The 17,191-nt window shown below is 39.7% G+C and overlaps 1 protein-coding gene across 3 annotated transcripts; it reads right to left on the reverse strand.

Annotated features, from left to right (window-relative positions):
- Nucleotides 1-2,718: 2,718 nt before the first annotated feature.
- On the reverse strand, nucleotides 2,719-16,278 carry NIPA2 (NIPA magnesium transporter 2). Of its 3 annotated transcripts, none has more exons than XM_026088775.1 (7): nucleotides 16,260-16,278; nucleotides 8,965-9,025; nucleotides 8,403-8,623; nucleotides 6,888-6,944; nucleotides 6,300-6,390; nucleotides 4,634-4,794; nucleotides 2,719-3,694 (listed from the first exon to the last, which is right to left on the reverse strand). In XM_026088775.1, exons 3-7 carry the CDS (start codon nucleotides 8,539-8,541, stop codon nucleotides 3,057-3,059), a joined length of 1,086 nt encoding a protein of 361 aa, XP_025944560.1. In that variant the 5' UTR covers nucleotides 8,542-8,623; nucleotides 8,965-9,025; nucleotides 16,260-16,278; the 3' UTR covers nucleotides 2,719-3,056. The 3 variants fall into 3 exon arrangements, with proteins under 3 accessions (XP_025944560.1, XP_025944559.1, XP_025944561.1); XM_026088774.1 differs by lacking the exon at nucleotides 16,260-16,278 and adding an exon at nucleotides 15,923-16,197; XM_026088776.1 differs by lacking the exons at nucleotides 8,965-9,025; nucleotides 16,260-16,278 and adding an exon at nucleotides 7,307-7,402 and having other exon boundaries at nucleotides 8,403-8,490.
- Between the last annotated feature and the right edge of the window lie 913 nt (nucleotides 16,279-17,191).

A 17,191-nucleotide genomic window follows, 5' to 3' on the forward strand; every position in this document is an offset into this window, starting at 1 on the left:
CAAGTTTTAAGAAATAATCTCATCTGCCTTTATACCTGTGCCATTTGAGTGGTGCTTTGCCCTCTTCAGTCTCCAAGCACAGTAACTGTATACAATCCATAATTATTTTTCTAGACTAAAATTTTATATACTTTGATTAAAAGCCTGCAAATGTAAAAGGTTTGTTTTTGAAAACTCTGCATTCCTGTACTGAGGTGGCCATTTTAGACTGGACTGGCTTTTTTTTTTTCCTCCTCAGCTATCAAAATAATAGCTGTGGAGGATTAGAAACCAGGTTCTGTAGAAAATTATTTAGAAATCAATTCCTAATTGTTTGTATTAGAGCATTAATTGCTTAATTAGCCTTTATTAAAAAAAAACCAAACTACTGCTGGTGCTTTGTGAATAATTTTTGTAGTCAATTATGTTCTCCTCTTTGCAAAACTATTCTACTGTTATCAGTAATTATGGAAATGAAAGCTAATTAAAGTGATCATTTTAAAATTATTTAACATGGAGGTGACTGATAGTATTCTGAGCTTTTAAAAAGGCAGCAGTTTAATGGATTAGAATGGGGTCTGTTTGCTTTTTCCTAATGAAAGTTTATACCATAACTTATCTTCTGGTTGGAGATACATACTTGTGTACCAAATTACATGTTTACAAGTGATAAGGAATTCATGTTTAGAAGATTCTTGAATACAGTGAAGAGGTGTAATCTATCCCAGTACATAAGCTTTAATGAAATTAATCATGATTTACTTATGGAGACTATTTGTTTAATTACACTTACTGTATTATGTACTGTATTATCACTGCATCAGTAAAATTGTTTGGAAAACTTTGCAACTGTAAAACTTGCATTTTAAAGCAACCTGTCCAGCCATAAATAGTAAAATTCTAATAGCTTTAAGACCTCTTGCTTTCTTACTGCAGGATGTTACAGAATTTTTCCAGTGGTGTCATATAGTCACTTAGCTGTTAGGACCCAAAACTATCTTATCAAAACCAACATAAGTTAAAATGGCTGGAATAGACACAGCTAGTTAATTACAAGTTTTAGCCAAGATGTGGATTTCTGGATATGATCTAACCAGTACAGTGCAAAACTGTCTAAGACCGCATCCCTTTGAGAACCAGATTTTCCTCTTTCCTCATGCTACTTTAAAGTTTGGTTTAGCATGTCCTTTTCTCCTGTTCAGCTCTTTTCAAAGGTTTCAAACCAACAGAATTAAGTCCAGTAATGAGTGGAAATGAGTGTCTGATGGGATGTAAGCAGGAGATGAGGAATGTGTAGGTATGGGCAGGGCAGGAAATGATCTTGAGGAAAGAGAAGAAATGAGATTAAATTCCTCAGCAAAAGAAGAGGGCAGAGATTTGGCAGGCAGTCTGTAAGCAAACCTTCACCAACACACAAGTTTTCCCAGGATTTTGTGCTTGAGAGGGGCCTTTCTGGAAGGGTCTCTGTTGTGGTGAGAGCATGTGCAAGGATGCCACTGAGGGTAGGAGACCCAGGTGGAAGTGGGAAACACATGTGCTTTGTTACACCACTTTGTTTCAGGATTATCTTTTACAAGATGCTGCTTTGACACAAAGTTTTAAGCAACATTTCTTTTTCATTCTGGACAACACTGTGCCAACATGACTTCTGATCAACCAAACATTTCCCCTGCTTCAGGCTTCAATTAAGGAAATGAACAAATTAAGTGACTGTAACTGGTTTAGGGATAGATCTCACGCACCCTAAGCATAAGCTTGGCACTGCAGTACATAAATGGTTAATAAAGCCTGATTTCTGCTTTAAGAACTATTTAAAAATAATGAATCCTCATGTGATTAAACTGTAATTCTTACAGGTTAAGTGGCAGCAATAAGAGAATCAGTTTTTAATACAGTAAAACTACTGGTCTGAAAATGAATTTTATGATCACTTTTTTCCCTTTCATGAATATGAGTGTCAGAGACTTTCAAATATAGTGTAGTCTGATGAGGTGTTTATTTCACATTTTCAAAGGTAGGTGGCTTATTTTTCCTCCTTTCAACAGGATATTAGACTTTAAAGGAGTTAAGCTTCTGGATACAGGAGTAGATTAACCCACTTTTATGAACTGCTTTACGTGGTGTAACTGCTTCTAGCCTGAAAAAAAAACAACAAGGTTTAAGAGAGAGCCTCTCCTCCCCCCTTCTGTTTTTTTTAATTCACCTGTCTCTGAGTCTGGAGTCTAAAGCATCTACTACAACATAAAGTAACAGCCTGTGTTGCGTGACATTTTAATCTGCCCTTCTGCTAGGCTGGTGCTTTGGTGCTGAAAGCGGCACCCCGGTGTACACTGACTTTTCTACAGTCTGCATTCTGCCCTGCCCTTGTCAGTTAATATTTTGGCCACTATTAACTGCTCAGATTTCTCCTCCTGCATCAACTGGCATGAAACTTGGAGCTACCACCTCACCCATCCAAGCAGAAGCTCCTGCCTTGCTGTTCTTCCCAGCCAGCTACTCTGATTTGGTAAGGTTTTTTTTGATGTACTGTAAAGCCTGCATTTGTAAACATACAGCTTTAGTACAGCAATACATTCAGAGAAATCTTAGTCTTGCTTGGCTGTAGTTTTTCCTTTCCTCTTTCACAAATTGGGACAAGAATACTTAATACAGCACCTGGTTGAGTATGTTTGCAATCACTCAGTATTCATTCAGGTACAAGTCAAAAGGATTCAGGTTCATTGCAATATTTACCACCAATGCAGAAATAAAGCAATTTATTTTTGATAAAATTGTCATTAGTGCAATACATCTTTAAAACAGAAGAGTGAAATGAGACTATTTATTTACACATAACTTACTTAAGCAACAAAAGCAACTGTGGTCTGAGGTTGTTTTAGTATTTTTAAAGTAAAAATAAGGCAAATTAAAATCCCATCAGTGTTCTTGGTCCAAACTAATCAAACTTAAATATTAACGATTGTCTACACATACTGTTAAAAAGTACATAAGTTTCTAGACAAGCTCAGACATTTCACAGCAGAAAAAAATTCCAGAGTTACAGAATTGTTCTTTTCTTAATTAACATGTAGATATTCTCAGAAGGCTGACAGATTTCCATTTCTCCTGGCAGAGAGACTCTCAGTGGATTGTATTTCACCTACACAGGTAGAACTTTCTTCATCAAGATTAAAGCAGTCATATGTGCTCAGCAAAGTACCATTTGCTGCTCTGTCATCTTTCCGTAAAGAGACAGGCAAATTTGCTAGGGTGAAACTAACATCTTTAAAGGCATGCAATAAAAAGATCCCCACGATAATAGTGAGAAAGCCACTGAAGGTGCCAATAATATCATCAGCCGCCATGTGTTGCCACTCCTTGAAAAGGATAGCAGAACAAGTTAAAACAGATGTTGTAAAGAATACATAATATATCGGAGTCACTATTGAAGTGTTGAATATATCCAGAGCCCTATTTAAATAGTTGATCTGTGTGCTCACGCAGACAATAAGGCTTAGCAGCAGAATCCATGACAAGGGATGTTTCAGCACTGGTTTGCCTGCAAAAAGTTCCTTTATAGCGATGCCCAAACCTTTTACACAGGAGACTGATAATGCTCCAATTACAGAGCAAATTGTTATGTACACAAGAATGTTGGTCTGTCCATGACGAGGTCCCACCACAAATATTAGAATTAAAGACACAATGACAACAAGAGTTGCAAAGACCACAAAACCTGCAGTTGGGAAAAAGATCTTGTTATTTACATACATGATCAGAAGCCTTTTGAGAGGTACCAAGAAAGCATGTATTAACCACATGATTGACTAGCTCAATGTAAGCAGAAAAGCTCAGTGATTTTTTTTTATTACTCCTCAAATATCAAAGTTGAAAATTTTTTTAGCTAAAATAAGAATGAAACTCAAGCATGTTATATTACTATTCTATCAGCATGACAACTAGAAGGTGAGATTGTTACGTTCCCTTACACACAGGCTCAGTGAAGCATAGAGGCTGCCGCATACAGGGCTTGTGCCTGAATGCCCTTTAAGATGTATGTTTTGGCAGGCTACTGCATTCATCACTGATTTCCAATAATCAGGTCATCCCTTAAGATTAGATAACCTTATCTCTGTGCTAGACCTTTCTGCATGTTTAAAATTGAAGTAGTCTTTGCATATACAGTATTTTGCAGGTGTGTATTTGAGAGTGCCTCATCTTCCACCTGAGCATAGCAGATAGATAGATAGTCTCAAAGAGAATACTTCTCAGCAGACACACATCTACCACAGAACCTACTTACTCATTTTAAGAATAGCTCAAAATTGGGCTTACAGAGACTGACATACTTCAGTTAAAATTTATAAAAATTACATTTTTAAACAAATGCAGCAGCACAGCTGGATACCATCATCTCAGTAGGTCACATCAAGACACTTTGTTCAAAGCCAGAAAAGTTCACTGGCATCATGCAAAGTTCCCTATGGAATTTGTCACAGAACTCAAATCTCTACCTCATTTTGACAACATAAAGCAGACACGGATTTATCTTCCTGGAACTTGAAAGCAGTGGTAATACAACTATAATAGAGAAATTATGGGCTGCTTAGAGAAAATTAAGCATATAAGTCTTCCTGTATTAGCTACTTAGAGATCAAACCAACGTTTTTCTTACCTGGATCACCTAATTTGTGGGACATTTCATTCAAAGTTTCTACTTCCTCCTCTTGTGGAGCATGAATCACCATCACAGTTGATCCCAGGATACTTAGCAAACACCCTATTTTTCCGTGTAGATTAAGTTTTTCATTTAAAAAGTAGGATGACAGAATGGCACTAAGAAGGAAAAAAAAAACCCAGCAAGCAGGGAATTAGTAATATTTCATTAATTTGCTTATCATTTTGCAAGTTATTTTGACTGCACAGATCACTTGCATACTCCCATGTGCAGCTTTTAGGGAGCTGGAAAATTATTAATGTCCATAAATCAGTTATGGTAAATCCACTAATTAAGCATATACTTAAAATAACTACACAGTTGATTTTCTGCCTCAAGATACTCACTATGGACAGAACTACCCATTAATATCTGGCACCTCCCCAAGAAATTTTTTCTTATGCTACCTCCTCAAACACTGCATGGAAAATACTACACACTGTATGTATCTAGGCACTCAAAAAAATTATCTTTAAAAGACAAAACCTTAACTTTAATTAGGAATGAAAATATTATCCTTCTGTAATATAACTTTTTTTGAAATATAGAATCACAGAATCGCTGAGGTTGGAAGGGACCTCTGGAGATCATCTAGTCCAACACCCCTGCTCAGGCAGGGTCACCTAGAGCACATTGCACAGGATCACGTCCAGGCASGTTTTGAATATCTCCAGAGAAGGAGACTCCACCACCTCTCTGGGCAACTTGTTCCAGTGCTCTGTCACCCTCACAGTGAAGAAGCTTTTTCTCATGTTCAGATGGAACTTCCTGTGTTTCAGTTTGTGCCCGTTGCCTCGYGTCCTGTCGCTGGGCACCGCTGAAAAGAGTCTGGCTCCATCCTCTTGACACCCTCCCTTCAGATATTTGTAAACATTGATAAGATCTCCTCTCAGTCTTCTCTTCTCCAGGCTAARCAGGCCCAGCTCTCTCAGCCTTTCCTCCTAAGAGAGATTCTCCAGTCCCCTAATCATCTTTGTAGCCCTTCGCTGGACTTGCTCCAGTAGCGCCACATCTCTCTTGTACTGGGGAGCCCAGAACTGGACACAGTACTCCAGATGTGGCCTCACCAGGGCTGAGGAGAGGGGCAGGATCACCTCCCTCGGCCTGCTGGCAATGCTCTGCCTAATGCACCCCAGGATACCATTGGCCTTCTTGGCCACAAGGGCACATTGCTGCCTCATGCTTAACTTGGTGTCCACCAGGACCCCCAGGTCCTTCTCTGCAGAACTGCTTTCCAGCAGSTCARYCCCCAACCTGTCCTGGTGCATGGGGTTATTCCTCCCTAGGTGCAGGACCCTGCACTTGCCTTTGCTGAACTTCATGAGGTTCCTCTCCGCCCAGCTCTCCAGCCTGTCCAGGTCTCTCTGAATGGGGCAGCACAATCTTTATAGAAGATGATACGTTTTTACAGGGTGGGGTAGAGATGCATTGCTAGAACCATTTTGGAGCATCACCTCACTTCATATTTGGAGAGATTCAAAGTTACTCCCAACGTTCATAAGCATTCTTTATTCACAGAGAAGAACAAACCATATCTATTACAGCATATTTCAACGACAGACATTCCTAAACAAGTATTTTCTTTTCTCTCTGAAATCACACTGCCTTCTGTTAAGTTTCTTACCTTACAAGAACACTGAGAGCTCCTAAAGGAGTCACTAATGTAGCTGGTGCAAAAGCATAGGCAGCAAAGTTAGCTACTTCGCCAGCTCCCACTGCAGAGTAATAATAATAAAGTAAGTTAGGCTGTCTTATGTAATGAACCTGTGAATCACAGCAAGCGTTCTTGCAGACACAAACCCTCCATTAATATATTTTATAAAACAGAAGAGGCTGGGGGGCAACAGATACTAAAATGCATTCAGCCAAATTAGAAGACATCATCCCACAATATACTTCCCTATAAAGAACCTTGTATATCTAAACACATCTGTGCTAAGGCAAAAACCAGAATGCATATGCTAGTACGAGCAAAACAAGAAGTCTGCCTAGTTCCACTGCCCAACATGGAAAAAAAAAAAAGTTAATGAAAGAGCTTCTGATGTTAGAGAAGTTGTTAAAAATCATTAGGGTTGCATACATCAAATAACCAGATAACATTGCTATATACTATAGAATTCCTATCTTGCTCATTTCTTGTAACCACTGCTGCCATCTATGGCACAGTCATTTCTTTAGATTATATAATGCAAATTATATTTTTGATACTTACTTGAAAGAAGTCCAGCCCACCACAGCCATTCTTTAAGGTATGCATGGCCACCTTGACCTAAAATTGAAAGAATGTTTATTACTCTTTTGAAAACATATGTAGGCAAACACTAAGCACTGTTACTGATAATGTCACCAAAACAGTTTTTGTAGTCCATGTCCTGAAAAAGATGGGCAGTGTTTTTATACCTAGCATCTATAGTGAGAGGGGTTGACATCAAATCATCTTCGATCAGATGTGCAGATGCCTCCAACAACCTACTTTGAAAACTACTTATTTCATTTGTACTGGAAGTAGCACTGGTGACCATATCTGCTTTACCTGAAAAAGAATTCTTTCAACTCACTTTAACAACATAAAAGTCCAAATTACATGCTTCTTAAGAGAGACCCATTTTCTGAAAATACTGCTCAACTTACATGGCTGATTACATGTACAAACATGTGCAGTGTAGAGACACTTTCCTCCTCCAACACAGCAAGCATGAATTCTGTATCCCATTCAAAATCAACCACCTTTTAGAAGCAAAGATGAAAGGTACTGAATTAAAAATATTCAGATTCAACCTTCTGAATGATCTAAGCACACTGTAACCATTCTTACATGCTATCAGGAGCACACTGTTCCCAACCCAATATTCTTTTGCAGTTCCGACCTAGTGTAACATTCATTCCTTTCTCTTGCATATATTTGGGGAGGGTGGAGAAGTTGGTGGCTTGTAAAATTTTGAAGACCTTATGCTGAGTCTATCTCTGTGGTAGACAGAACTCCGAATACCTTTCTACTAGATACTTCAAGCATGCATCTCATCTGCCAAATACAGAGTCAGTTATGGGACACACACACACACTTAGTTAGCACTAGTCAGCGCTTTACTGTTTGGATCAACTACGTCAGCAAATGGATGAAAATCAATTCCCCAAATGGTATCAGCTAGACTAAAAGCTATTTAATATTATTAAATGCAGTTCAACAAAATAAAGTTAGAATTGTACACAGCAGTCCACTAAAATGGCTTTTTCTGCTTTAGTAAAATATTAACACATCACTGAAACCAAACACCATTTAAAATCTTCCTGTCTTGTTTTAAAACTTTTCAGCAACTCCATTTTACAGACTTTTCAGAAGAAATCTTAGTTCCATACATGATTTTTAGTTGCCTAAAACAATGTCCTGATACTCAAAAGCAGTTACACTCTTTAAAATCATTCTTTCAGGAGTAAAGAGAGGTAGGTAAGAGACTCCTGGTTCCAAGTTCAATTTGCAAGTACAATTCAAACTTAACTGACATGCAAACAAGTTGTACAACAGATGTTCCCAGAAGGCATAAAATGTAAATTGAATAGTATGTATCACACACAGAGTTAGGTATATCTGACACCAGAGGAAAAACACATCAGCTGTATGTTCTAGGTTTCAGATGCCTGTAACAAACAAAAAAGGTCAAAACAAGATGAGATGTAGTCATCTTCTGCTAAGCTCAAATGGCAGAAAGTTTCTTAAACATGTATTTACCTGCTCTCATGGAGCCTTTCCTAGCTAACCGGAGCAGGCCCTTCTTTTTCAGGATGAAACTTCCTCCAATGAAAATGCTGGAACTCATAGCCAACACCAGACCAATATAGAAGTCATATCTTCCACGAGTTTGGCTCATCTCGTAAAACTAAAGACTGTCACATGGATCAGTGAACAGCAGAACTTCTGTTACTCAACACAAAGTGATGCAACACCGAAACCTGAGCAAAATATACACATCATAATTAAGCTGGTATAAATATGTATTCTCTATAGGAAAACATCAACAGCTTATGATGCATGATTCTAATGCAGACAGCCCATGCTATCACAGAAAGAAAAAAAAAAAAAAAGCCAAAAATCCCCAGCAATCTTTGAAGCAAGGATGAGTGACTAACAAGTCTGAACACACAGAAGGGCATCTGACCCAGAATATAAAAAATGAAATCCCAATCAAACATGAAAATGTTTGAAAAAAGTTAAAACTTTTAAACGTGATCTATTTATATTTTCTATATACTCAGTTCTATATCCTTCATATTGATACTGATCAATTACTTACATTGAAATTAGTTTATAACAGAGTTTGAGGAAAACCACAGCATCTCTTCCATATAAACCCACTAGAAAAAAAATGAAAGAGAAGATTAGAGCAGGTGCTTAATCATAGGGTAGCGTGCCTCACACAAACAAGCTTGAGATTCATGCACAGGCAGTCATCCTCTCATTAATCAAAGGGAAACCTGGAACCAAGGAGAAAAGGCATCTGTTGATATATTTTACAAAGAATTTCAAAAACCTGTATGAAGCATCTTTTCAATTATAGCTCCAGTAGCAGTTATGAGTGTACTGTTGAAAAGCTTTCACCAGGACTGGTAAGATTCCAAATTTAGTTATGTGGGACCTTTACCAACAACTGAGCAGAAAGTCATTAATTTTTAGAATAGAAATCAAGGTTTTTGATTCTTGACCTCTAACCTCATATGAAAATTTACTTCAGTATATCTTTTCTCCTGATACATGCTACAAGGAGATCATCTCAGATTTCATCTAACACTTAAGATTTTGAATTTAAGATATCTCTATAAATTGTTTTTAAAACTGAAAAATCAACTCAAAATATTTTCAAGGTGATTAATCTCTCCACAGTGTGACAGGAAATGAAAACTATTTTTAGGCTTTGATTTTAAGACAACTGATAAATATGGCAGTATAGAGAACTGTTCTAAAGGGAGAAAATACCTATCGATAAAACAAATTTTATTTCCCAGGAACTCAAATTGCAGATATACTGAAACTAGCATTTATTTCCTTAAGCAATTATTTTTCAGATATACAGAAGTGTGGCATGTGATGCAAGTCACATTAACAAGCTTTTTATTTAAAAGGAAAAGGGGGCAAAAAAAAAAAAAGAAAAAAGGAGGGAATAAAATGCTTCCATTTCAGTGCTTATTAGAATCTGAATTCCAAAGTTCTTAGGGTGAGATTCAGCAGTAGCTTCCCCAAACGGGAGTATGATGTTGGTGTCAAGACATTGCAATATAAAGCACCCCCTTCCCTGCCAATACTCTAGCAGAGAGGGACATACCACAGAGTCCAGGACTTGGTAAAATCATTTTGCAGTCTGCCATGCAAGTTCACTGTTCCAATTCCTGCATCTGTTTCTTCAAAACCTGTCTTCTCCCAGTACTACCCTTCCCTATCTGTTCTTGCTTCCATAGCACTAAATAAGAGTATGGTTACTAGTGTAGCTTTTTACTAAAGCAGAACTCGCCATACTGGCAAAACCACTTCCCCCCTCCACTTGCCTAGCTTTGTCTACACAAAAACATTTCTGTCAGAAGAGCATAACTTAGTTCTGTCCTGACATCGTCCATCCACTGCATTTAAGAGACAAGGGAAGAAGCACAGACTGCTTTCCTTTGAAGTAGAGAGACGGAATTTGATTGCAAAAGAATGAGGAAAACTTGCAAACTAACAGACAGAAGGTAATCTTGTGAATTTAGACTTAAAACGCCATAAGATGGTACACTTCAAAACTACTAGTTTTACTTTTCTGCAAGTCCCAAATAGATAAAAGGATTTTTTGATTCTCTGTCAACCACTTTGTTAATCTTGTAAACAACTCTCAAATCTTGACCACCTTTTTTTTAGCAAAAAATATTGCTAGCTCTTCTTTCTAAGTTTAATATTTTTTTGTCATCCTGGAAATGGCAAGTCCAATCAATTTCTGCTTGGGCTGGACTCCCATACTTCTGTTTAAGGTTTATACAGAGGTCTACATTTGCTGACCATTTGTGTAGCACAGTCACAGTGAACCCAGTTCCTCTCTGGTGAGATTTGGTTCACTTTGCATACAGAGTAGATGGAATTTGCATGTGTGGAATGGACATGTATAGCTGTGAAGTCAAAGCAATAGCAGGCACACTAAGTTCTACACTTCAGGGGAAGATATGTAGTTTAATTATAATCCTAAGATTTAGCAAAAGAAGAGGAACTAATGTGTCTTCACAAGTATCATCTAGAAAAACTCATTTCCAAATAAAAGAAAATGACATGAACAGTTTCTGGAATCTATACTCCTCTCTCGTTTCAGCTTTGGGACATGTCAAAGCTGTCATATTCCAGCAACCAGGGCCACCACTAAGTTGTACGCAGGAGAGAAGCTAGATTTAGGAGGAAAACAAAGCTTGCAGTGGTTTTAGGTGTATTTGGTGTAGTTTTGCAAAGGCTCTTTAACCAAGTTCACAGCTGATTTAACATACAGAATATTTCATCCATACAAGACTAGCAGCAGTTTCATGGAGGAATACTAGCTTATCACCCTGACTTCAAAGATGTAATGAGGGGATAAGACTTTCCTATCTGCACAAGGAATAGCAATTATAATGCCTTGAAGAACCATCTATTTATAAACTGCCTGTGGATCATCTACTACTATGACTCATAACTCTCAGAAGGCGCACAACAGTATGATGAAGAACACCACAGGGAAGGCACCGAATTTGAGGGTTAGTTGGCAGGGAGAGATGAAGGAGAAAAACCTTTTGGTGAAACTTCCGAGACATAAGCAAGTCCAGACTAGCCACAAAGTTTGTTTTATTTCAAGATGTAATGAGGAGTATCACAAACGGCAAATAAAGCTGCAGACAAGAAACAACGTGTCTGGTCTAAAACACCAAGGAAACACTTTGTCTCTTTGCTCAAAACTCCTTCTCTCCCAATTCCTCTCCCAAAAGCAGAACACATACACACACAGCTCAAAAGATGTTAAATATTTATTCTATCAAATAAGATAAGCTTTCTAAATACTCAAAAACACTAGAAAAGTGATATAAGATGAAATAATGTGTTATAATGTGAGGGAGTTATCAGCCAAAGAAAATGTGTATCGCCTTTCCAAGCTGAACGTTGTATGTGGCAATAATTACAGGTAGTAAAAGTAATATGGAGAAGTGTTCTAACTCAGCCTACCTGGCCCCCAGCCCTCATGAGTAAATGGACAGTCTTTTCTCCTAGAAATAATCTAAGTATATTCTAAACTATTTAAATGTTAGAATTCTGCATTCTGTCATCTCAACATTGATCTTAAAGTGTGAATGGGATGAAGTCACTGAGCTAGAAAGGACCTTCACAGGCCATTTACTTGAACTCTTTGCCCAAGTGCAGCATCATTCACTGCTCCTCCTCATTATGGACAATTCAGACAAGTTATCTGCCAAGAAATACTTATGAAGGAAATGTCACAAACATCATCCCAGACATGCCTCACTGTTTTGATACTGTTAGAAATTCTCATTATTTAATCTAGATCTTCACCTTGACTACTGAAGCCTGTTGGCTGGTTGTCCACATTGGATTCAAAAAAGCTACAACTCCCTCCATTTTTGCACCAACATCTTATTTTACTCTGCAAGATAGGGATTTGGGGCCTCCTGCTGTGTGCTCCTCTGGGTCCCTTCCCAATAGCACTCACTTTTTATGAGGTGCAACACCCAAAGCTGCATACAGTATTTTTGCTGAGCTCTTATCACTTCTGCAATACAGCAGAAGACTATACTTCTTTTTATATAAATCCAGATGGGTGGTGTTCTTAACCCTTTCTGAGCAGTAATCTACTGTTGACTGATCTTCAACTCGTAAATTAGTATAACATCTAAATTCTTTCCTACAGACCTATTTTTCACCAACTTGTATTCATATAGCCAATCATTCCTGCCTAGATGCAATAACTTTTATTTATTCCTTATAAATAGCATCTATTTTTTCAGAACTGTTTCCAGTTCATCTGAATATTTTGCCTTTTATACACTGGCAACCCTTTCCTGCTCAATGCCATCCATAAATTAAATATTTCTTTGCCCTTTCATTCAGATCACTAATAGTAAACAGCACAAGATTCAGACATTACTCATATGGAAGGATTTTCAAATAAAGGTCTTTTTTGACAAGAAATTAGTAATAGTTACTCCCGATACAACCATCCAGCATCTTTTGCATGACTATTTTCAATTCTGCTTATTTGGAAGAGCTCCACATTAAGTTTTAGGTTTCTAACCTTGAAATAGAGCATCTATTTAATGCCCTCCTATCCATAAGCTTTCCATAGAAGAAAAGTGGGCTGAACCAACAAACCAATTTTTAACAAATGTACATTGACTATTACTTGCTCCCTTGTTTCCCTCTACAGGGATACAACTACAGGAAACAGAAACAAACTTCCTGACAACAAACTGCAATTCACTGTTCAATTATGAGTCTTTGGAAGAACCTTCATATATACCAAATCTGTTCAGAAATCCAGAGGCATTTGCTTCTTAAAAATTTCAATGTGAGGTTTTTAAAATTTAAGTTAAAATAATATTGACATTTTAATAACTCAGTGAAAAAAAAAATATGTCCATGATTTCAAGTTAATCTCATTTTCATGCAAGCCAAACACAAGACTCTGTACACTGTCTTATCTATGCCTTAAAAAGGGGAAGGATTTCTGTTTTTAAAACATCTGAATAACAAATTAACATGATTTTTAAATTTGATCTTCCTTAGAGATATCTCACCTGAAACCTTACAGTTATTTCATGCCTTTTGCTTTTCACTTATCAAATAAAGTAATTTGAGGTCTAAGCTGTTCTTCAAAAGGTAGCACACTAAAGTTGAAGTGAAATACTATCCCAATCCTTTCAATTTTGTTCTGTAACTTAAGTGCTAAGGCATTTTTATTACAAAAACTATTATAAGGTTCTAATTATTGGCTTTAGTACTGTGAGTTTTTAGATGATGTTTATATACAGAACTCCTATGAAAAAAAATATGAACAGATATTCCATAAGATTACTAAAATCCCCCAAAACAGCCAACTTGGGTCTTTTTCTTCAGCTGTGTTCTATTCACTCATGAACTTTTTTTTTTAAACATAGGGATAGAGAGAACACTAAAAGGACAGGTACAATATAGCATTAAGACAAGAGATGCTCATTCAAAACTTAATCACATGCATCTTTAAAAGACTGAGATGCACACACACAGTACCCCAAGATTCTGTATAAATTATTCAGGAACGAGTACCTCCAATTTTGCACCTTAAGTCTGCTCAAATGCAGATATATTTTTCCGGCTTTGTCAACAAGGTTGAATGAGTGTGCAAAGTTGTACAAATTATTTACATACTACATAGGCAAGCTAAACTAAGTATTCAAATATGACATATTATAAAAATGCCTATATATATATATATATATATATATAAAAAACCCTATAATCTGAGGCACTAGCACAAGTATCCAGAAAGCAAAAGATACATAAACATTTTAAAAGTTGCCTACTTTAAGTTTTACTTTAACAGTGGGGAAACTTACTTCTATGTAGCAGATTTCCATTAACAAAGCAAAAGCAAGAAGCATTCCATTTGGAGATACTGGGAGAAAACAAAAATTTTATACTAGAGATCTTTGTACTTCTTATTCTTTACATTTCTTACTTATATGTATTCTCTTTTCAAAAGAGAATATCTGCTAAACAAAGTGGTATTCAGGCACTACACATGAACTACTACAGAAGGTGCTTTGTAACTGATATTGTAAGGACTGTATTTCCTAGAAGTCTATCAAAATAGACTCAAAGCTAAGCTTAGATGACATGACCTGCTTTATCTTTGCTGTACCTATTGTGCTAACCTCATGCTCAGTAGGATGAGTCACCAGCACAGGTCCACTAAATTTAAGATGGGCAATTTCAAATGTAAGATAAGTCAGTAAATTAGAAGTCAGATCTAGACTTCAGCTGCAGTTTTTGCTTTGACATGACCCATAATGTTAAAACTTGCTTTCTCTTTGCTAGGATTTTATCTTGAGAAGAATTAGTAACTTTTAATGAAAACAGAACCAGTACAATGCTTAATTCTAAGTGCAAGAATACAAACGAGAACTTACATAATTACTTCCTACCAATGAACTGTTTCCTTTTAGGAAAAAGATATATACAATGAGGCATTCAGAAAGAGGTGGGATAGCTTCCATAATGTTTTAATTTAAAATAGTGTTAAAATTATTGCAGGAAAATGAAGAACATCAAGGGAAAGAAAGAAGTGAGCAAGGAAATCAGGGACTAAAGAGTCAGACCCAACCTGTATCTTCACAGTAGGAAAATGAACGCAAAACATTATTCTGAACTAAAATCCAAAGCTATAGTTCCCCCCCACACACACCTCAAGCTAAAGCACAACCAGGATTTTGAAGTTCTGTTGATCTGGAACCAAACTGCACAAACTTCAATCTCCACTAAACCCAATCCTGGAGCAAACCCACGACATGCTGGTTCAACTCCCTGATAACAACATGCACACTCCACTAAGGAGTATGAAAACACAACAGCTTTGGTACTATTAGCACACTGTAACTTGCTAATTCTGTGCTGGCTAAAGAGTCTAACAAGCATCCATAACTTTTTAAATTATCATYATCATCGTCTCCAGAGCCAAAACCAGATCAATTTCCCACTAAGTAGAAATCAACACCACGGAAGGCTCCTTGGGCTCCTGCAGACAGGTTCAGCTCACGTAGCCGTGACAGCCACCCGTAATCACCACCACCCGCCCTAAGGAAAGCCGGCCCATCGAGGAAACCGAGGCACGGCTCGCCCTGGCCTGCTCTCTCCTCACCCACAGAGAGTGTCCCCAAACACGGCGCGGGGGCGGGAGGGGAATCGCTAGGACAGCGCTGGGAAGGCAGGCAGGCAGCAGCCAAAACGACTGGTGCCCCCCGGTGACGGGGGCCCAAGCCGTCCGGTGAGAGGCTGCCCACGCGGGGCCCTGGCTCGGGCCGGGCGGCGGGGGCACGTGGGCGCGGGGACGTGCCGCACGCCCGCAGGCACCGCCCTCCCCCCAACGGTTCAGCCTCCCCCCCAACGGCTGCCCGCCCCCCCTTACCCCGCCCTCTGAGGGGCCGGCCACACCGCCGCCCCCCTCCCGCCCGGCGAGCCGCGGCCGAGCCGGCCCCCCCCTCCTGCCTCTACCCGGTTACCTGCGGTCGCCGCCCCTCACATCCCTGCYGGGAGGGGCCCCGCGGCCGCCGCCGCCGCCGCGCGCGGACAAAGAGGAGGAGAGGGAGGGGGGGGAGGCCGGAGCGGGCGGTAGGAGGGGCCGGTGCCCGCGCGCTCCGCCGCCATGAGAGGAGGGAGAGAGGGACTGGCCGCGGGGGGAGGCGGGGAACAGCGGCGAGAGCCGGTCGCAGCCCCCTGCCCGGCCGCCCCTCCGCGGAGATTCCGGCAGCGCCCGCCGGAAGGGGCGGGGCGCTGCCCGGCGCTCCACCTGCCTCCCGCCACGTGACATCCCCCCGCCTCCCCACGGTAACCCCTTACTGTCATTTCGGCGGTGGGGACTCGCAGGCGGCGCGGCGCGCTTCCCGTGACGTCACCGCCGCCGGCTCTGAGGCGCGGCGCCTCGGCGGCCGTTGCCGGCCCTGCGGCGGCCCGGCTGCCCGCCGCCAACGGCCAGGGCGTGTGTGTGTATGGGCGGGGGAGGGAAGCGTTCCGCACCTGCCACTCCCCAACTGCCCCCCGCCAACGGCCGGGGCTGCTCGCCGCTCCGAGCGCGTCCGGACCGGGGCCGTCCGGGGGCAGGGCAGGGCAGGCCCTCCCTTCGCCCCAAGGCGAAGGAGGAAATGCTGGTTTTAACCCCAGGCCTTTCTGACGCGGTTTTTGCCTTCCTCGTGGGGCCCTTTCGTTTTTTTAATTGTTATTTTATGTACGGCAGACACTTATTTCAAAACTCATCTCCTTCCCCACAGTCATGAATGGTTCAAAAATATTACCAGTTCTTACCCTAAGCTTTCCTGCTAGAAGTTCTCCATATTTTACACTCTCACAGAAAAAAAATCTAAACTTTGAAACCACATACAATAAGGGAAAAAAGGGCAGTTTTTACATTCTTTGGGATATGAATGAGTGTTTAAAAGTGATGCAATTTACCACACTCTTAATCCATGCTCTACAACCAAAACCACTTTAAATTAATCACAAATGAAGTATAATATGTATGGTTAGATGCAAATATTTCTACTCAGCTTATGATGAAGGCTCTTTGATACACACAATTGTAAACAAGTGGCAAGCTTAAGACTCAGAGGGCTCTTCAGCTTCTCCAAAACTATTTAAACACACTTTCCAAAGCTGCCTTGCAATGTTTGGTCCCAATAACCTACACTCCCAAAATACATGCGACAGGTCCAAACAGAAGATGTGACTTTACTTTTTCAAATACGACTAGACTCTGTTTTATTACATATTTTACT

The sequence above is a fragment of the Apteryx rowi genome, unplaced genomic scaffold, assembly GCF_003343035.1.
Source record: "Apteryx rowi isolate R43461 unplaced genomic scaffold, aptRow1 scaffold_783, whole genome shotgun sequence".
In the NCBI taxonomy this organism is placed as follows: Eukaryota; Metazoa; Chordata; class Aves; order Apterygiformes; family Apterygidae; genus Apteryx; species Apteryx rowi.